This window comes from Talpa europaea, assembly GCF_964194135.1.
Source record: "Talpa europaea genome assembly, chromosome: X".
NCBI classification, from domain to species: domain Eukaryota; kingdom Metazoa; phylum Chordata; class Mammalia; order Eulipotyphla; family Talpidae; genus Talpa; species Talpa europaea.
In genome coordinates this window covers 85,658,507-85,675,383 of record NC_140081.1, presented here as the reverse complement: position 1 = coordinate 85,675,383, position 16,877 = coordinate 85,658,507, and the positions used below count along the sequence as shown (strand labels likewise).

At 41.3% G+C, this 16,877-nt stretch overlaps 1 protein-coding gene across 1 annotated transcript; it reads right to left on the bottom strand.

The window, feature by feature from the left end:
* Nucleotides 1-2,851: 2,851 nt before the first annotated feature.
* Nucleotides 2,852-16,507, bottom strand: HTATSF1 (HIV-1 Tat specific factor 1; the record flags this gene model as incomplete). Its single annotated transcript, XM_084258503.1, has 9 exons — nucleotides 2,852-4,066; nucleotides 5,708-5,845; nucleotides 6,768-6,857; nucleotides 9,835-9,930; nucleotides 10,909-11,076; nucleotides 13,276-13,430; nucleotides 13,866-13,913; nucleotides 14,509-14,689; nucleotides 16,322-16,507. 9 exons carry the CDS (start codon nucleotides 16,505-16,507, stop codon nucleotides 2,852-2,854), a joined length of 2,277 nt encoding a protein of 758 aa, XP_084114629.1.
* Between the last annotated feature and the right edge of the window lie 370 nt (nucleotides 16,508-16,877).

The following is a 16,877-nucleotide window of genomic DNA, read 5'->3' as shown; positions in this document are numbered from 1 at the left end:
TTCCTGTCTCTGGTGAATCCTCTCAACACCCCAATCCCCACACCTCTGACCTACACCCCACCTCTTAAATGCACAAATAAATCTTTTTAAAAAAGAAGAATATTGACAAATATTCACAAAGGGCAAATTTATAACCCTTCTACTATCCTCCAAGCCATGGCTTTGTTCAAACCAATTAAGAGCACTTCTCAGCACTGCACTGAAATATTTACTTTTAAAAAATGACTCAGGGCCTCCCCTGGTGGCGCAGTGGTTGAGCCCTGGGCTGCAAAGCTGCCTGCAGCCTCTGCAGCGCCGGTTCAATCCCCAGCCACCAGCGAGGGTCCCACATGGTGTGACAGACCTCTCCTGACGTGCCCGCTGCTCCCCTCAGCAGTGTATTTCGTCAGTCTGCCTGTGCTGTTCCCCGCTCTGGCTCTGGTGAATCCTCTCACCCTCCCACGCTTCTGACTGTATCCAGTGCTTGTATAAATAAATAAATCTTTTTTTTAAAAAAATTTCATATTATTTGAGAAAGGTGTATTCAGAAAATTAGCTAACTTCTACTTTTCCTCCAAGCCTCATAATCACTAACTTAGATCAGAAAAAGAGATTCCATTCTAAAAAGGAAAATGTGGTGGCTTCCAAATGGATTAGATTTGGCAACTTGGGGCTTAACAGAGTCCAGTGTCATTTATTTGGGAAGAAAAACAGATCCTGGAACAAATTACTTCACTTTTGCCCTGTCAGGTCTTTGGGGTTTTGTTCTTTATAGAAAGAAGTAATGATTTCAAATATTTCATTAAATATTGCCAAGGCCAGGAGTATTTTTTAAAATACATTTTATTGTAACTTTGGTTTGCAACACTGCGTATGAATTAAGGGTATAGGTCCACACCTGTTTAGATGTTGTACCTCACCCACCAGCAAGGCACCCAGTTCCACCACAGTTCTTCGAGCCTCCCACTCCAACTCCCACTCTGGTAGCCTCAATTCTAGTTGTATTTCTAGGGTTCAATTTTGTCTGATTTCCCATTTATATTCTATTTCTAGTCACTGCATGAGTGAAATCATGCAGAAGACCAGTAATATCTTTAATTTCTAATGTGAAGTTTCAAGTTTGTGGACTCAGACTAGGGCATTCAAGCCACTTAAAGGCATCCCAAGGCCACTTCTGCTCCATGGACTCAGGATTGAATACATTATTTTATATTTTTGTAAAACTATATAGTCTTATGAAGCACTAACTTTAGAAATTATCAGGTAATTGTTGAACATTATGTGCTTAAAATTCACCCCCATGTTTCTCCTTTGATAACATTATGTATTGTTGACTCACAGTTAATTCCATTTTGAGGACCAGTGAAACCCGATTCCTTAGTAAACAGGTTACTGTGTTGTGCGCGATTCATGACTCTATTTCTGTGTCACCTCATAAATTATTTACTATTTTACAGCTGTTTGTGACTTTCGTCTCCAGGGTGTGTATATAAAAAGAGGTGAGTATTTGCTATCAACCAAATTAATTTAGAATGAAAACAGCGTCCATCTAACAGTTCTAGAGCTAATTTACACTGTGATCATGTGTCCCAACCACTGTGTATGGGAGATAATGCGTTTTTTGTTTAGAAAACCAATTTTCCAACACATTTAGCGTTTAAACGCCCCTAGTTTATCTGCAAAGAAAACACTATTTTGGTTTGCAATTTTTCTGTACTTAACTTTCTTCACCTCCTTTTATTGGTGGATCCCTGGTGGAAATTCTGATGATTTTAAGAAATCCCAGACATCAACTAGAGAATCCGCAGAAATCTGGCTTGAGGTATGAGAAATCTTTCCTGTCTGAGAGAGGGCAAAGATTACACTTACAGCTGGTATCATGAAAAAGCATCATTGCAGTTTATTTTATAATACTTCTAATTTATGAGAATAACTTCTTAATTCTACATCAGAAGTCAATTCATCAACACTGAATTTGGAAAGCATAAACAAGAAAGACCCGAATTGCACTGGGACTACACAACTTAGCACAGTTCTAGGTGCCTTGATTCTAGAACAAGAACAGAAAACTGAAGTATGCATGACAAAAGCAGTTCTTAAGTTCCAGGCGCTCCAAGGCCCTCCCCAAACTGTATACCAAAAGTTGTGTAGTGTGTGCATACAGTTTTCTGGGGACAGGTCCCTTAACTTTAATCAACTTGTAAAAGGGCCCAAACAATACATGATTCAATTCTAACGTCCTCCTTCATATATGCAGGAAGTTCACTTTTGCACATCCGAGAGTCAATGTTCATAGAAAGAGGGCAGAAAACAAAAGCAACTTGCAAAGACTGGCGAAGGAAAAACTCCAAAGTGTTATTTACTTTACAAGGTTAGTAACACCTGGTTTACAGCAGGGAAATGAGGACATGAGAGGTAACATAAGCTAGAAGCAAGGAGTCTCCTATGGGATGTTTCTAGTCCTTAGAAAAACCAGATTTTAGTATGAATAAAGCAATAGCGGCAATTTAAAATGCAATTTAACTCAAGTCCAATTTTTCAGTTTCTCCATATTAACAACTTAATTTTATTTCTGAATATCACAAACTTCAATCAGAATACTTTTAAAAAATATTATTCTGCATGCATTTAACAAATCCGACAAAGGACATGTTTCCAGTTTACTTGCACTGTAACTATGAAGTTTTAACCGAACAGCCACTTAACATGTATTTAAAATCATTAAGTACAGTAATAATGAAAACATCAATACATTAATCTGATGGCATCCTACCCCTATGCACATGTTCATGTGACACTACTGGCAATTACCCTGGCAAACAGGCAAGATGTAGATGGAGGACTCTTCTCCCTAAAAAGCACGCTGAAGGGATTAAATGTCGTCGTCATCATCGTCGTCATCATCACTACTGAGGACAAAGCTGCTGCCTGTGGACAGAGGGCCATCTTCCTTAGGATCCCCCACACCACCCACACTCCCCCTCTCATCAGAGTCGCCAAACAGCTTCTCACTGGAATCGTCATCTTCGAATGTGTACAACTTGTCATTGACGTCTTCATCTTCCTTTACAGCTACGTCTTCATCCTCCTTTTCATCTGACTCTTCGAACAGCTTTTCGTCTGCATCTTCCTCCTTTTCATCTGTATCTTCTTCGCCGTCTTTTTCATCAGATTCATCATCGAATACTTTCTCATACGCATCCTCCTCTTCTTCCTTTTCATCTGACTCTTGGTCAAAGTCTCTCTCAGAGCCTTCTTCATCTAACACGTTTTCAGAGCTGTCGTCATCAAATTCTGATCTTGCAGAGTCATTTTCTTCGAGCTCTTTCTCGAGAATGTTTTCATTAAACTCCTTGTCAGCATCATCTTCATCAAAATCTTTTCTGAGACCATTCTCTTCAAATTCTTTCTCAGAGCCACCTTCAAAATGCTTTTCAGAGCAGTCTTCAGATTCTCCTTCTGAGGCATCTTCTTCAGACTCCTTTGAGGGGCTGCCCTCATTCCCCTCCTTGTCAAGGCTATCTTCGTCAGACCCCTTTTCAATGCCATTCTCCTCATAATCATTCTTGACTCTTTTCTTTCCTGATTCTTTTTCAGGGCCATTCTCCTTAGCTTCCTTTTTAGGATTGCCCTCTTTAAGCTCCTTCCCCACACTGCTTTCTCCAGATTCCCTTTCAGGGCAGTCTTCGTTATGCTTTCTTTTAAGGCAGCCAGCCTCAGTCTGATTCTGGAGGCAGCTTTCTTCAAATTTTTTTGGGGGGCGGCTTTCTTCAGCCACCTTTTCAGGGCCATCTTCTTTAGGATTTTTTCCAGTTGCATCTTCTTCAAATTCTCCTCCATCTTCTTCTGCTTTTTCAAATTTCTTTTCCTCTATAGGTTCTTCAAATGCCATGTTACTTGTGGCTTCTTCAGCATTTGCTTTAGATGTGCTAGGGTGCTCGGAAAAATGCCTCACTCTGGAAGGTCCTGCCCTTTCTGAAGCACAGACAGAATTTGAACGCTGAAGGCCTCTGTTGGCTTCAGGAGCATTGAGGAAAGCCTCCCATCCTCTCAGCCTTTCCTCCCTTTCTCTTGTGGTCTCTTCCACCTGTGCATAAGTATAAACTGTCATTAAAATCAGTTTGAGACGAAAAATAGTAACAATGTCTGAGTATTTCTTTCTTTTTTCATTTTATTTATTTATGCATACAAGAGCTGGGGTACAGGCCAGAGATGCGGGGGTGAGAGGATTCACCCGAGACAGAGTGGGGAACAGAACAGGCAGATTGACTGAAGTACATGGCTGAGGGGAGCAGCGGGCATGAAAGGAGAGGTCTGCTGCGCCATGTGGGTTGCTCCCTGGCTGGCCAGGGATTGAACTCGTGCCACAGAGGCTGCGATTTCTTCATAGTGTGGCGCTTAACCCCTTGCGCCACCAGGGAGGCCCTGAGTATTTCTAATATCAACAAAAGTACTCTGATTTCATAAGGCATGTCTTCTTAGGTATCAAAGCAATTCCCTAGCTTCAGTTTTCAACTTTACATTTTGATTTACTAGGGTTAAACTGTAAACGAGATCACTTCAATTAATGCTAAACACCAGAGAACTACAGAAATGTCTCATGAATTAAAAAGTTGGTTCAGGGGCCTCCCTCGTGGTGCAGGTGGTTGAGCACCGCACTGTGAAGTTGTCCGTAGCCTCTGCAGTGTGGGTTCAACCTCAGCCGGCCAGGGAGAAACCCACACAGCACAGCAGACCTCTCCTGTCTCACCCGCTGCTCCCCTTAGCAGTGTATTTCATCAGTCCACCTGCTCTGTTCCCCACTCTGTCTCTGGTGAATCTTCTCACCCTCCTGCACATCTGGCCTGTACCCTGGTTCTTGTATAAATAACTCTTTAAAAAAAAAAAAAGTTGGGGGCCTCCCTGGTGGTGCAGGGGTTAAAAACAGCACTGTCAAGCTATCACCACCCACTGCAGCACAAGTTCGATCCCCAACCAGGGAGCAACCCACATGGCACAGCAGACCTCTCCTGCCTCGCCTGCTGCTCCCCTCAGCAGTGTGTTTCAGTAGATTTGCCTGTTCTGCTCCCCACTCTCTCTGGTGAATCCTCTCAACCCCCCCTCCCCGCACCTCTGACCTGTACCCTAGTTCTTGTACAAATAAATAAATCTCCAAAAAAAAGTTGGTATTTCAGCTCTGGCTGCACTTTGTAACGCAGAAAGGAATAGCAGTATTTTGGTTTAATGAGTTCTTATTACTGTTCTCAGCAATCCGCAAAATCGCAGACTTACAAATTGAAGACTGAAATATTTTTCTCTACCTTCTAAGTGCAAAGTATTATTTTTTAAAGATTTATTCATTTATTTATACAAGAACCAGGGTACAGACAGGATGCACAGGAGGGTGAGAGGATTCACCAGAGACAGAGCAGAGAACAGAACAGGCAGACTGATGAAATACACTGCTGAGGGGAGCAGTGGATGAGACAGGAGAGGTCTGCCGCGCCATGTGGGACCCTCAGCGGCTGGCCGGGATCGAACCGGTGCTGCAGAGGCTGTGGACAGCTTCACAGCGCTACGCTCAACCACCTGCGCCACCAGGGGAGGCCCATGAGTGCAAAGTATTATTTAAAAGAAGTATTATTACATTAAACATTAAACAGAACCCAAAACTTAACTGAAGGACTGCAAGATTAGTAGTTGTTTGTGATGAAACAATTTATGTGCTCTTGACAGTGACAGCATTTACCTGATAATCTGTAGTCCCATCCCAAGCTTCTGCTGTGATTTGACGGCCACCAAACCACCTTCCATCAAGGGTTTGAATGCAATAATCAGCTTCCTCTGGATCCCTAAAGGACACAGAGGCCACTCCATCTGGGTGTCTCTATAAACACAAGAAAATAAAGAGGGGGGGCGGGAAGAGAAAGGGTAAGGAATGGAGGGAGGGAATCAAGGAAGTAGGGAGGGAGAAAGGAAATCAAGATTTTAAAAAAACATACACGCTTAACAAAGTAGCTAAGCAATAAATGTTCTATACATCAAGATTTTCTGTATAAAGTCTTTTCTTCTGTAGCTGCTTCTTTAGCTGAATCTTGTTTAGCAAGAACCAAACACGATGCCCTTGGAAATGCTTCCGCTGACAACACTGTCTAATGAAAGGCAAGAAAGTAGACTTGCTAAAAGTAAGGAGGCTGAAATCAAATAGCCCTGTAATTAAATCCTGGCTCTGCCATTTACCAGTTCAGTGACCTTGGGCCAGGCATCCAACCTCTAGTTTCAGCTTTCTCATCTGCAAAATGGGTATAATAGCACTTACCTACCTCAAAGGGCTGTGAAGATCAAATGAGAGCACCTGTCAAGTAGCTTGTAGCAGCCACTCAATAAATGGTGCCTTTAGTTATTTGTGTCCATTTTAGAAGTTAAAAAAAAAAGTGAGAAGGGGAACATACAGGAGGATACTCTTCTGATTGTTCTCCAAATCCAGAAGAGAATAATTCACAAAGGGAAAATGTGGACAATAGTGAACCATAAGGTTTCATCCATTTTTCTTGTACTTTTTTTTTACACTTGAACAGCTATGCCTAATTGATGATGAAGAGAATTAATCACATATACAAAGTCTAGGAGAGTCTTGACTTATAATCCAGGTCCATGGAATTACTGCTAAGGGATGACTACCACCAGATAGCAGACCAGCTACATAAAGCATTCATTTGAAATTGGAGGGCATACTGACATTTGGTAATAACTTATTAAACCAGAAGTCTCATTGCTTTAGGAATCATTTGTCCCAGCCATGAACTTACATCAAAGAGAAGGAGCTTCCTAATTTGTCCAAACTTTGCACACTCTACTCGAAGGTCTTCTCTGATCTCATTCAGCACCAATGGATCATCCTGCAAAAAGGCACATGGTTGAAACAGGTTTGCCTCCCTTTTTTGGGTACAAATCCTGAGAATCAATTTTCTAGCTTTGACAAACCAACAAATAACAAAAGGTTTGTCTGCAGTCTACAAAATTTAAGAAAAATCAAAATCAAATGAAGTCAGATCACCATGACTGTTGCTACTACAGGGCTTCCCGCTTGAAGAGGAAGGAAATGGACGAGTTAGGTAGGCAGCAATAGGGTGTGCAGTGGCAAAGGAGAACAAAGGGAAGTGGGAATAGAAATCCCAAATAACGGCCATTGGAAAGGCAGAAGTGCCATGGATATCCAAAGTCAGAGATTGCTAATTCCTCATTCTGCATGGGTGTCACAATAGCCACGAGAACCCTTTGCTTTGTGTTTTGCATAGATGCCTATTTACAGAAATGTTGTAATGGAGAAACAAATCCCTTTGGTTGAGTAACTGTTCTAAGATCATTTCTCGTGCTTCCAAGAGTCTGTTTTAACTCACAAGGTAAACCTCCCATACACAGATTCATGTTCTTCTCATCTCTTACCACATTGAACGGAATCACACAAATAAGGAGTATTATTTAGCATATAATGAAATACATTTTCAGCTACTGTTTTCTTGCAACTACAAGTCTATTTAAGAACACTCAAGCACAGCTACTGCTAGTGGCCTTGAGTTCAAGCAACTCTCCCCGCCAATAACAAAAGGATTTAAGACTCCCTGTGAGAATTAAACTGATAGCTAAAGAAATGCAATTTTTTTTTAAAAAAAGATTTATTTATTTATTTATTTATACAAGCACTAGGTACAGTCAGAAGCACGGGAGGGTGAGAGAATTCACCAGAGCCAGAGCAGGAAGCAGAGCAGGCAGAAGGACTGAAGTACACTGCTGAGGGGAGCAGCGGGCGGCAGGAGAGGTCTGCGCGCCATGTGGGACCCTCCTCTGGTGGCCGGGGAGCAGCCGGGGATTGAACCGGCGCTGCAGAGGCTGTGGACAACTTCGCAACCCAGCGCTCAACCGCTGCGCCACCAGGGAGGCCCTAAAGAAATGCAATTTAAACTCAAAAATATAAAAGTTCTACAAATCTGAGACTTCTAAAACTATTGCCAGCAGGACCCTGTATTTCTGCTGCTGTCTAATTTGGGAGAAGATACCAATTTGTTTCACAAAAAATGATCAGACCTGAGAGAAATGGGGAATGGAGCATAACAGTAATTCGGTGAAGTCACACCTGGGCTTTTGGAGGCGGAGGGATGTGCATGATCAGCTACCATCACTGTGCTTTCTGGAGACAGACTGTTTTACTGAGTTCTGAACACCTCAGCACAAGGCAGTCTTTTACACATAGTGAACAGCCAACAAATTTTTTTTCAGAGCTTGATAAACTAATTCTGACACTTCTATTATTTGCCAAGGGAAAGCAGAATTTTATTAAAAACACAAAAGTCTTTCAAATTATTTAACACATCTTAAATTTAAGCATAATTCTACCCTGGAAGGAAGAATCATCTTCTTTATTTCTACATCAAAACCTCCAGGTATCATGGCAGAGCATCTGAAAAGAAAACCTCATCTGCAAAGATGCCAAAAAGAAAATATTTTATCCACTGGGTGAATGAGTAACAGGGGATTCATTCCATCTTTTTCTCACCTTTTCTTCATACAAATGCTAAGGGCCAGGGCCTCCCCGGTGGCGCAGCGGTTGAGCGCTGGGTTGCGAAGCTGCCCGCAGCCTCTGCAGCGCTGGTTCGATCCCCGGCTGCTCCCTGGCCACTGGAGGAGGGTCCCGCATGGCGCGCAGACCTCTCCTGCCGCCCGCTGCTCCCCTCAGCAGTGTACTTCGGTCCTTCTGCCTGTTCTGCCCCCCGCTCTGGCTCTGGTGAATTCTCTCACCCTCCCGCGCTTCTGACTGTACCCAGTGCTTGCATAAATAAATAAATAAATAAATCTTTAAAAAAAAAAAATGCTAAGGGCCTATTAATAGATACATACTGAGGGCCTACTGTGTGCCAGTCACAATCCAAATACTGGGAATGCTAACAGTGAACAAGGTAGAGGCCTTGTTGGCTTTTTGAAGGAAAGAATATTTGTTAAGTCAGGAAAAAATAAGTCTCTCCAGGTTGACAGCTAGACTCAAATTAGGTGTCTCAACAGGCAAGACAGGAGGCAGAAACAAAAGCAGATGTCAGTACACAATGACTTCTACTTGTAGAGGATTCATAGTCTGAATTAAATTTCAAGCATTAGGAGTACGGAATGTATGAATCAGTGACCTCAAGTCACAGAAATCAATAGGTTACCTAACCAAAAAAAAAAAACAAAAAAAACCCAAAAAACAAAAAACAACCGTTTATAAGGAGGCAAAAACGTGATCAGTTTTTCAGAGTTGTACCTAGCAGACCCAGCTACACATTCCTGTCAAAGCCCCTCCTGGCAAGAACAGCTTTTCTAAAAGCAACTAGTGTGCATGTGTACGTGTGAGTTATTTTAACATAGTATATTATCACTGCAAGTCTAAAGCAGCTGTTAGATTTCAAGATTCTTCAGGATTCTAGTCCAAAGAGACATCAAACAACATTATAAATAGACCACATAGCTTCCCGATGACTGCAAATGATGCACAGAGCCCACAGGTGCCTGGTAAACCCTACACTTCACTCTTGGCCAGGATGGTGCTCAACAGACCATTCAGGGGCCCCTCTAAGGGGGCTAAGTATTGCCAGCTGACTGTTCAAATACACAAGAGTGGGTTGGGTTGCAACAAGATCATTTGTAAATCTGGAATTTTCCACACTTTCTTTCATGTGTGTTACTTGTTATCATTAACTTTCATTAATACAACAGAGAATAAAGAGCTGTTCTTCCATGAGTAACGCCATTAGCATTGAGACTTTAACCCCTGCACCACCAGGGAGACCCTGGGCTCTCTTTAAGGCAAGCATGTCACTGTTTCTATCAATAACTTCCTCCTACCTCAAAATCCATAGGATGAAACATATTTTTGATGATGACAACTCGCTCATGGCGCATTCGAGATGGTCCGGCTTTTTTCTCAGGTCTCCAATCCAACTGCCTAAAGCAACAACAAAAAAAAGAAATTGTGAATTTCATTTCCTACTTGTTGGAGAGAGGGGGAAAATGAATATAATCCTTTATTGAGAATTCAATTATGATATTTGATTCCAAAACAATGTGTATTAGTCACTGTTCCATTCAGAGAACTTTCCGAAATAAAAATAATGGGCAGATAAGAGAAGGATGCAGTATCTGAAATTCCCAGAATTTTTTTTCCAGAACTGCTGCTTGATTACAAATATTCCAGTGAGAGTCCTGGAAATTGCTGCTTAGTTAGTACTTGTACCTTAAGGACTAAAAACTATTCAAGCTATATATTGGTTTTTAGGTACTTTATAAAGAACAAACTGCATTGAAACATGTGAAACTGTTCACTGTTACAATCTTAAATTTTACTGTTACTTGTACAATATGTAGGTATCTATGTCACCTATTCCTGTAAAAGCTGTTGAGTTACAACTACCTGCTGTTAGGTCATTCGCTCATTGGCTTATGCATAGTGTTAGAGGTGCCGTTAGAATTCACTCCAACAATAACAAAAAGCACTTACTACATTTCTTAAAACTAGTATATTTCAAAAAGTATACTAACCAAATGTAAACCTGATGACATCATATACAGCAAATATGATAAACCTATCATATCTAATTTCTACTAACAAACTTGTACACAAGAATTCAAGTCCCAGATGTAGCTGAGGTTCAATCCACATCAAAAATGAACTTTGGTACACTAGCCTGATCTATCTTATTTAATCTGGTGTTCAACATTTTTCTGAAGAGATGGCTCTTTTACCTTATTTGAACCCCATTAAATAAACATCCCAGAAAATGAAAATCACCACTGTCAAATCATCCCAACGTATGTACAAAAGGTTCCTGATGATCGAATGAAATTCTTTAAAAATAATTTGTAGGCATACTCAATGGAACAAAATTAGGTGGCTCTTTTAAAAAGGAAAAAAAAAACCACAAACTTTTGCTGCAGAGACAATTTCTTCTTGTAGTCTTTGCACTTCTTCTTCTTCTTTGAGGCGTCATATTCCCCCTTCAGTTGAAACTTTGCAACCTCGACATGTAATTTGTAGCCTCTAATTTCATCTTCATCCAAGAGTTTCAATGCGAGGTCCACAGATTCCCTCTTTATAAAGGTAAAACAAGGAATAGCCAGCAAATTACACAGTAAAATAAAACTTCAGTTGTTTCAGATGAATAATGACTATACCTGCAATTAAGACTTGATAACTACCTATTTTGAGATAAAGAACTCTAGAATGTGTATCACAAAACCTGTCCTGAAGACATAGATGTCCCCAACTAGCTATGTGAACTTGGGCAAGTTATTTAAGCTCCCCGAGCCTCAATTTCCTCACCTGTAAAAGGGAATAGTAATGCCTTCATTGGTGGGCTCTTGACAAAATTAAGTGAAATACTGTATATAAAGGTTCTCAGTGATTGGCAGATGATAGATGCTCAATGAACACTCATTACTGGAAAAGCAGTATTGCCTCGTGGACTGTCATTTTCTCATTTGCAGAATGAGGCAAAAGGACTTGCATGAGTTCTATGGTGCATTCCAAGTTTTAAAATTCTTCTAACACTCAAAAGATTAGAGGACTAAAGGAACCTGGGAATAGTATAGTCAGCCTTTAACATTTTTGTTCACCAACTGAAATGTAGGTCTGTAATAGACTGAGAAGTAAAAGATGATTATCCAATGGCCTGTATATGAAAGACATTTGTGGATTCTGGGGCCTATAGAAAGAGAGTAGCTGTCAGCCTTACACAAAGTTGAAGACATGAGAAGCTGAGATCAGAGAAGGACAATTCAACTCAGCTACAAACAAACACAGATCCTGGAGCAATTAACTATATTCTTCTGGAACTCAAGTGACTGGTTTGCCAATGTGGACCATAAATTGTACATATAGTTTTCCCAAACCACTTTTTCTTAAAAAAAAATTAAAATCCAATCAAACCCCTTAGGAATCTGTTCCTAGACTTTTAATAATCTTTGAAGCACTTGTAAAATTCCAAAAATTCCTTCCCCGTAAAAATTACATAACTCCTTTCCTACAATGGTCATCCTCATGTCCCATCATCCCCATCATATTCAAGAACCAGGTCCAAAGCCCATCTCCCAAAAAGCTGTGAGTTTAATGCCACCCCCTTCCAGTCCCATTAGAATGCTGGAGACTCACAACATACGCCTGGTGTTTATACTGTTGTATCACTTTGATTTTACTTTGCAGCCATCTTCAGCTCCTATGACAAATGTCTATGTCACCATCAGGCCCATTTCTTTTGTACCCTGCGATAATGTGAAACACAAGCTCCTAAGGTGATAGCTGTTCCAGAAATGATGGCGACTTTCACACTGTGCTCTCCCTGCGTCAACTTCTAGTATCACAGAGAGTTTTGCAAATTTGTTACTACCATTTTCTTTTCTTCCATTCAAAAACTATTTCAGAGGGCCTCGCCGGTGGCACAGCAGTTGAGCGCTGGGTTGCGAAGCTGCCCGCAGCCTCTGCAGCGCCGGTTCAATCCCTGGCCACCGGGTGAGGGTCCCACATGGCGCGCAGACTTCTCCTGCCACCCGCTGCTCCCCTCATCCGTCCATCTGCCTGTTCTGCTCCCTGCTCTGGCTCTGGTGAATTCTTTCATCTTCCTGTGCTTCTGACTATACCCAGTGCTTGTATAAATAAATAAATAAATCTTTAAAAAAAAACAAAACTATTTCAGAATGGTGGGCATAAGCCATCATTTCCTTTATGGTCTAATTCAGGAGTCAGAAAACTTCTTTTGTAAACTACTAGTTACTAAATATATTAAAGCTTTGTGGGCCACACGGTCTGTGCTGCAACCATGCAACCCTGATGCTGAAATTTGAAAGCAGTCATTAGATAAATGTGTAAATCAACCAGTGTGGTTGTGTTCCAATAAAACTTTATTTGCAAAGACAGGTAGCAGGCTGGAGTTTGCTGAACCATAGTTTAATTCACTTCAATGGGCAAATGAAATGTTATTGGCTTCTTTTCTTTGGGAATTTTTAAAACCTGAATTGATTCTGAGTTGATTATATGTGAAAATTCCTAGAGGTCTTTGCAGGAAGAATCCTTTTAATACACAAGAAGTTTGACTTGACAACATATTTTTTTCATACAAAGATCATCAAATGCCTTATCTGTGTGAAAAACAAAGGCACAAACTGAAATTTCTGTTCTCTTCATACACTGTTCTGAATAGTTCTTGGTTTTGATTTTCACCTATACAAAATTACAGTTCTGGTTCCTGGGTTAAAAATGGAGATCTGAGCAAATTATCTGATCATGTAACTAACCTTCAAATAACAGCATAGCCCATCGCCTTTAAGATTTCCTTGATTATCTTTGTAAAGCTTGACCTTAAATTCTTCTGTTTGAGGATCTCTCATAATGATGCCAAACTTGGACATGAGCTGTATAAATTCATCCACTGTGATGTCTGGAGGCAAACCTGTAATATTAGGGGGAAAAATTGACATAGATATTCTATAACAAAGAGATTATATATTAAAATATGCTTGCTTAAGATTTGTGTTACTGAATCTGAAAGGGAAAAGTTCTGTAAGTTATCTAAAGCACACAAAAAGAATGGCATGCAAAATTTCACATACTAAATTCCTCTTCATTTTGTAATAACATTCTTTATGTATGTAAAGAGCTAAGCAAAAAAAAAAATGACACAACGATAAAGACTTTAGAGACATTGAAAACTAAAATCCACTTTGTAAAAAATTTCTCTAACCGAGTATTTTCTACTCCAAATTTGTTTTATTGGGGGGGGGGGAAGTGGGGATTTTTTATATAAGAAGGAAGCTTGAATCTGTGCATTCTCTGACATGAAACTTATTCCCATGGACTCCAAATTTGTTTTTAAAAATATACATACCAGACACATATACATTCGTATTTCTGTCTTCTTCAACATGAAACCATCCTACAAGTCAAAACAAATTAAATCAATCAATAAAGCACAAGCAAGAAGAGTTATATTATGAAATCTTAATGTGGCAGTTTCTCAAAACTTCCAGAAGTTTTCTCTCACCCTTAGAAACGAGACAAGCTAACTCAAATCACTGTCCAGTTTTTAAAATATTTGGATCTTTTGATAACTAGTTTCAGAGCTCTGTCTGAAAAAAAGATGGCTAATTTACCATGGTTCTTTATGATTCTGATGCTACCTTAAAAAATTCATCCTGCACTGACTTTGGACTCTGCCATAAGTTGCTTCTGACTCCAATCTACTGTGTCAAACATGGCCAAGCCAAAGCAAATCTGGCCCAAAAGGTATAAACAGAACTTTAGAAAACTCCTTATTAATAGTTCTATTTTGCAAAGGGGGAAACTGAGGCACCGAATTGAAACAGCCCAGCAATGGGCAAAACTTAGTGCAAGAAACAACATACTAACCCAAATAAAAAAGCCCTCATTTTACAATTCCCTCAAAGCTATTATAAGCCTCCAAAGGGGGACTGTACGTACACACACACTTTAATTTTTATGTTCATGTTTTGCTGGTTAGATCCACTTGCCTGACTCAGTCTTTCTCTTTTCTCCCCTCTTTTTGGGATCACTGGGTTCAGGGGTTTTTCTTTGTGGAGGTTGCTCTACAGTCCTAGCATTCACATCTTGCACACTTGCAGTAGAGCTGGATGCACCATCACTAGAAAAGCCATAATTGGCCTGATACGTAGCGATGAAATCTTCAGTGATCTAAAAAATTTCAGCACACACATATGTGGTCATTAAAAAATGACCCCCCCATAAAGAACTTATACTGTGTTAAACTACAGCAGATTCAGATAAACAACATAGAAATGTTTCTGTAGATGACACATGTGATTACAATGTAAATGAAAGAATACCTGCCATGGGAAACTATGTGTAAAATGATAAAAAGTAATACATAGGTATTTGGATTATGAATACAAAGGTCAGAGACCCTTCAGGCTGTTAGTGATGTTGGCACCCTTTCTAGTTGTTTCATTTATAAATTACTACCTCGCTACAGTCTCTTTGACTAGGGCTACAAGCACAAATAACAACGAAGTACTGGATAACAATGAAACAGAATATGAGCCAATAGTCAACTAATATAATCTAACAACAGAATCCATTTTTTTTTTACCATCTAGATGCACAAAAGGTTATGCACACTAAATACTTAAATATCCATGCAGAGAACACACAGAATAGTACTCCAATTTGGTGTATAAAGAATGAGGCTAACAATTATAACATTAAATACTGAACTCACTAATTTAATCACATAGTCATTTAGTGTTAGAACATATTAAGAAGAAATCCTCATGGCTTTCAAGGGGAACAAAAGGCACAATTGCACAATGAAAGAAATGTAGTTATATCTTCATGCCAATCAAAGTTGGAGATAGGTAGAGATGGGGAATTTTTGAAACTCTAAGTTTCAAGAGATATGGGCTTCCATAACATCAAAGAGAGTCAGAAATTAATCCACTATCTGACTATTGTAAAAATCCTCAGAAGTCTGATGAAACCACATCTGTACTCTAGTTGGCATTACCTGTACAAAAGGGAAACACTAAACATAACAATTTGGAAGGAATGGAAAATATACACAGAATAGGAAAGAAAAAAAGTGGAAATAAATATTTTTAAAATGACAAGTCAACTACACAATGGAAACAAAGTGGTTTATATTGGTTATTCTTTTTTTTTTTCCCACCCCTATGAGGCCCATGAAACTTTTACCAAAAAGTTTACACAACCAAGTTTAACACCAGCTATTTTACTTACAAGCTGACGCAAAATACATAACGATCCCCAAGTCCTTTAACCAATACACAGATCTTTACCATCCGTCATCTTTGCACCTTTGGTCATATCCTGTGGCACATGTTTCAGACATACAGGCCTAGAGGCAACATTTAGCAAAAGAGTCGAAAGGGACAAAAATTCAACCCATGAAGATATATAAATGGCTACTTTCCTTCTCTTGAGTCAAGAAGATGCATTTTTTCACATAGTACCTAGGATCAGTGAGGTTGGCTACCTGCGATCACGAGCTACTAAATTTGCTTGTGGTGTTTTTCCTCTTTGCCATAAAAAGCAGTCACCAATATAACAGCCAACTGTGACCTTCAGAGTGAATTAGGCACTTAAGAGGCTTAAGAATAAAACGCATTTCAGACATCTCTGAAGATCCAGGTTCCTTTACACGTCTGCCACAGACACAACAAAAAGAAACGTCACTATCCCTGAGGTCTCTAACCCAGGAGCTCCGCAAAAGGAAAAGGGGCCAGGAGCGCCCCTCGAGGCCGGCCAGGCGGGCCCCGCTGCGCATAGGCGCCCAGGCCACTCTCTTACCTTGGGGAACCAAGCCTTCTTGTCCAGGTCCCACTCGTAGGGGGTGTCCGCCGGCGGCTGGCCGAAGGTATCGTTTTCACCGCCGGGCTCCTTCTGGATGTCACCGTCCTTGGGGTCTCCGTACAATTCTTGCAATCGCAACTGCTCATCAAACTCATCGTTCCTTTCCAAGTTGTGGCCACTCATGTTGGCGACCTAAGCCAGGAGCAGGGTGCAGGCGAGCGGAGAGGCCGAGATGACGCCAGCGGGGAACACAGAGAAGAGCCGGACGGCCGCTCGGCCCGCGCTCCGCCACCCTGCGGCCCGCCTCCCCGCGGCGCCCCAGCAGCCCCCGGGAAGCCGGGACCGCCCGTCCGCCTCGCGCCCGCCCCCGCCCCCGCCCCGCGCCCAACACCCGCTCGGCCGCGCCGCCGCCCACCTGGCTGTCCCCTGTCCCCGGGCCTCGGCGCCGCCGCTGCGTCCAGGGCGCGGCGGGAGCGCACGCGCGCCGCCGCCGCCGCCGCCGCCCACCGGGTCCGAGGCGACCGCGGCCCCCGCGGCCACGTCAAGGAAGTGC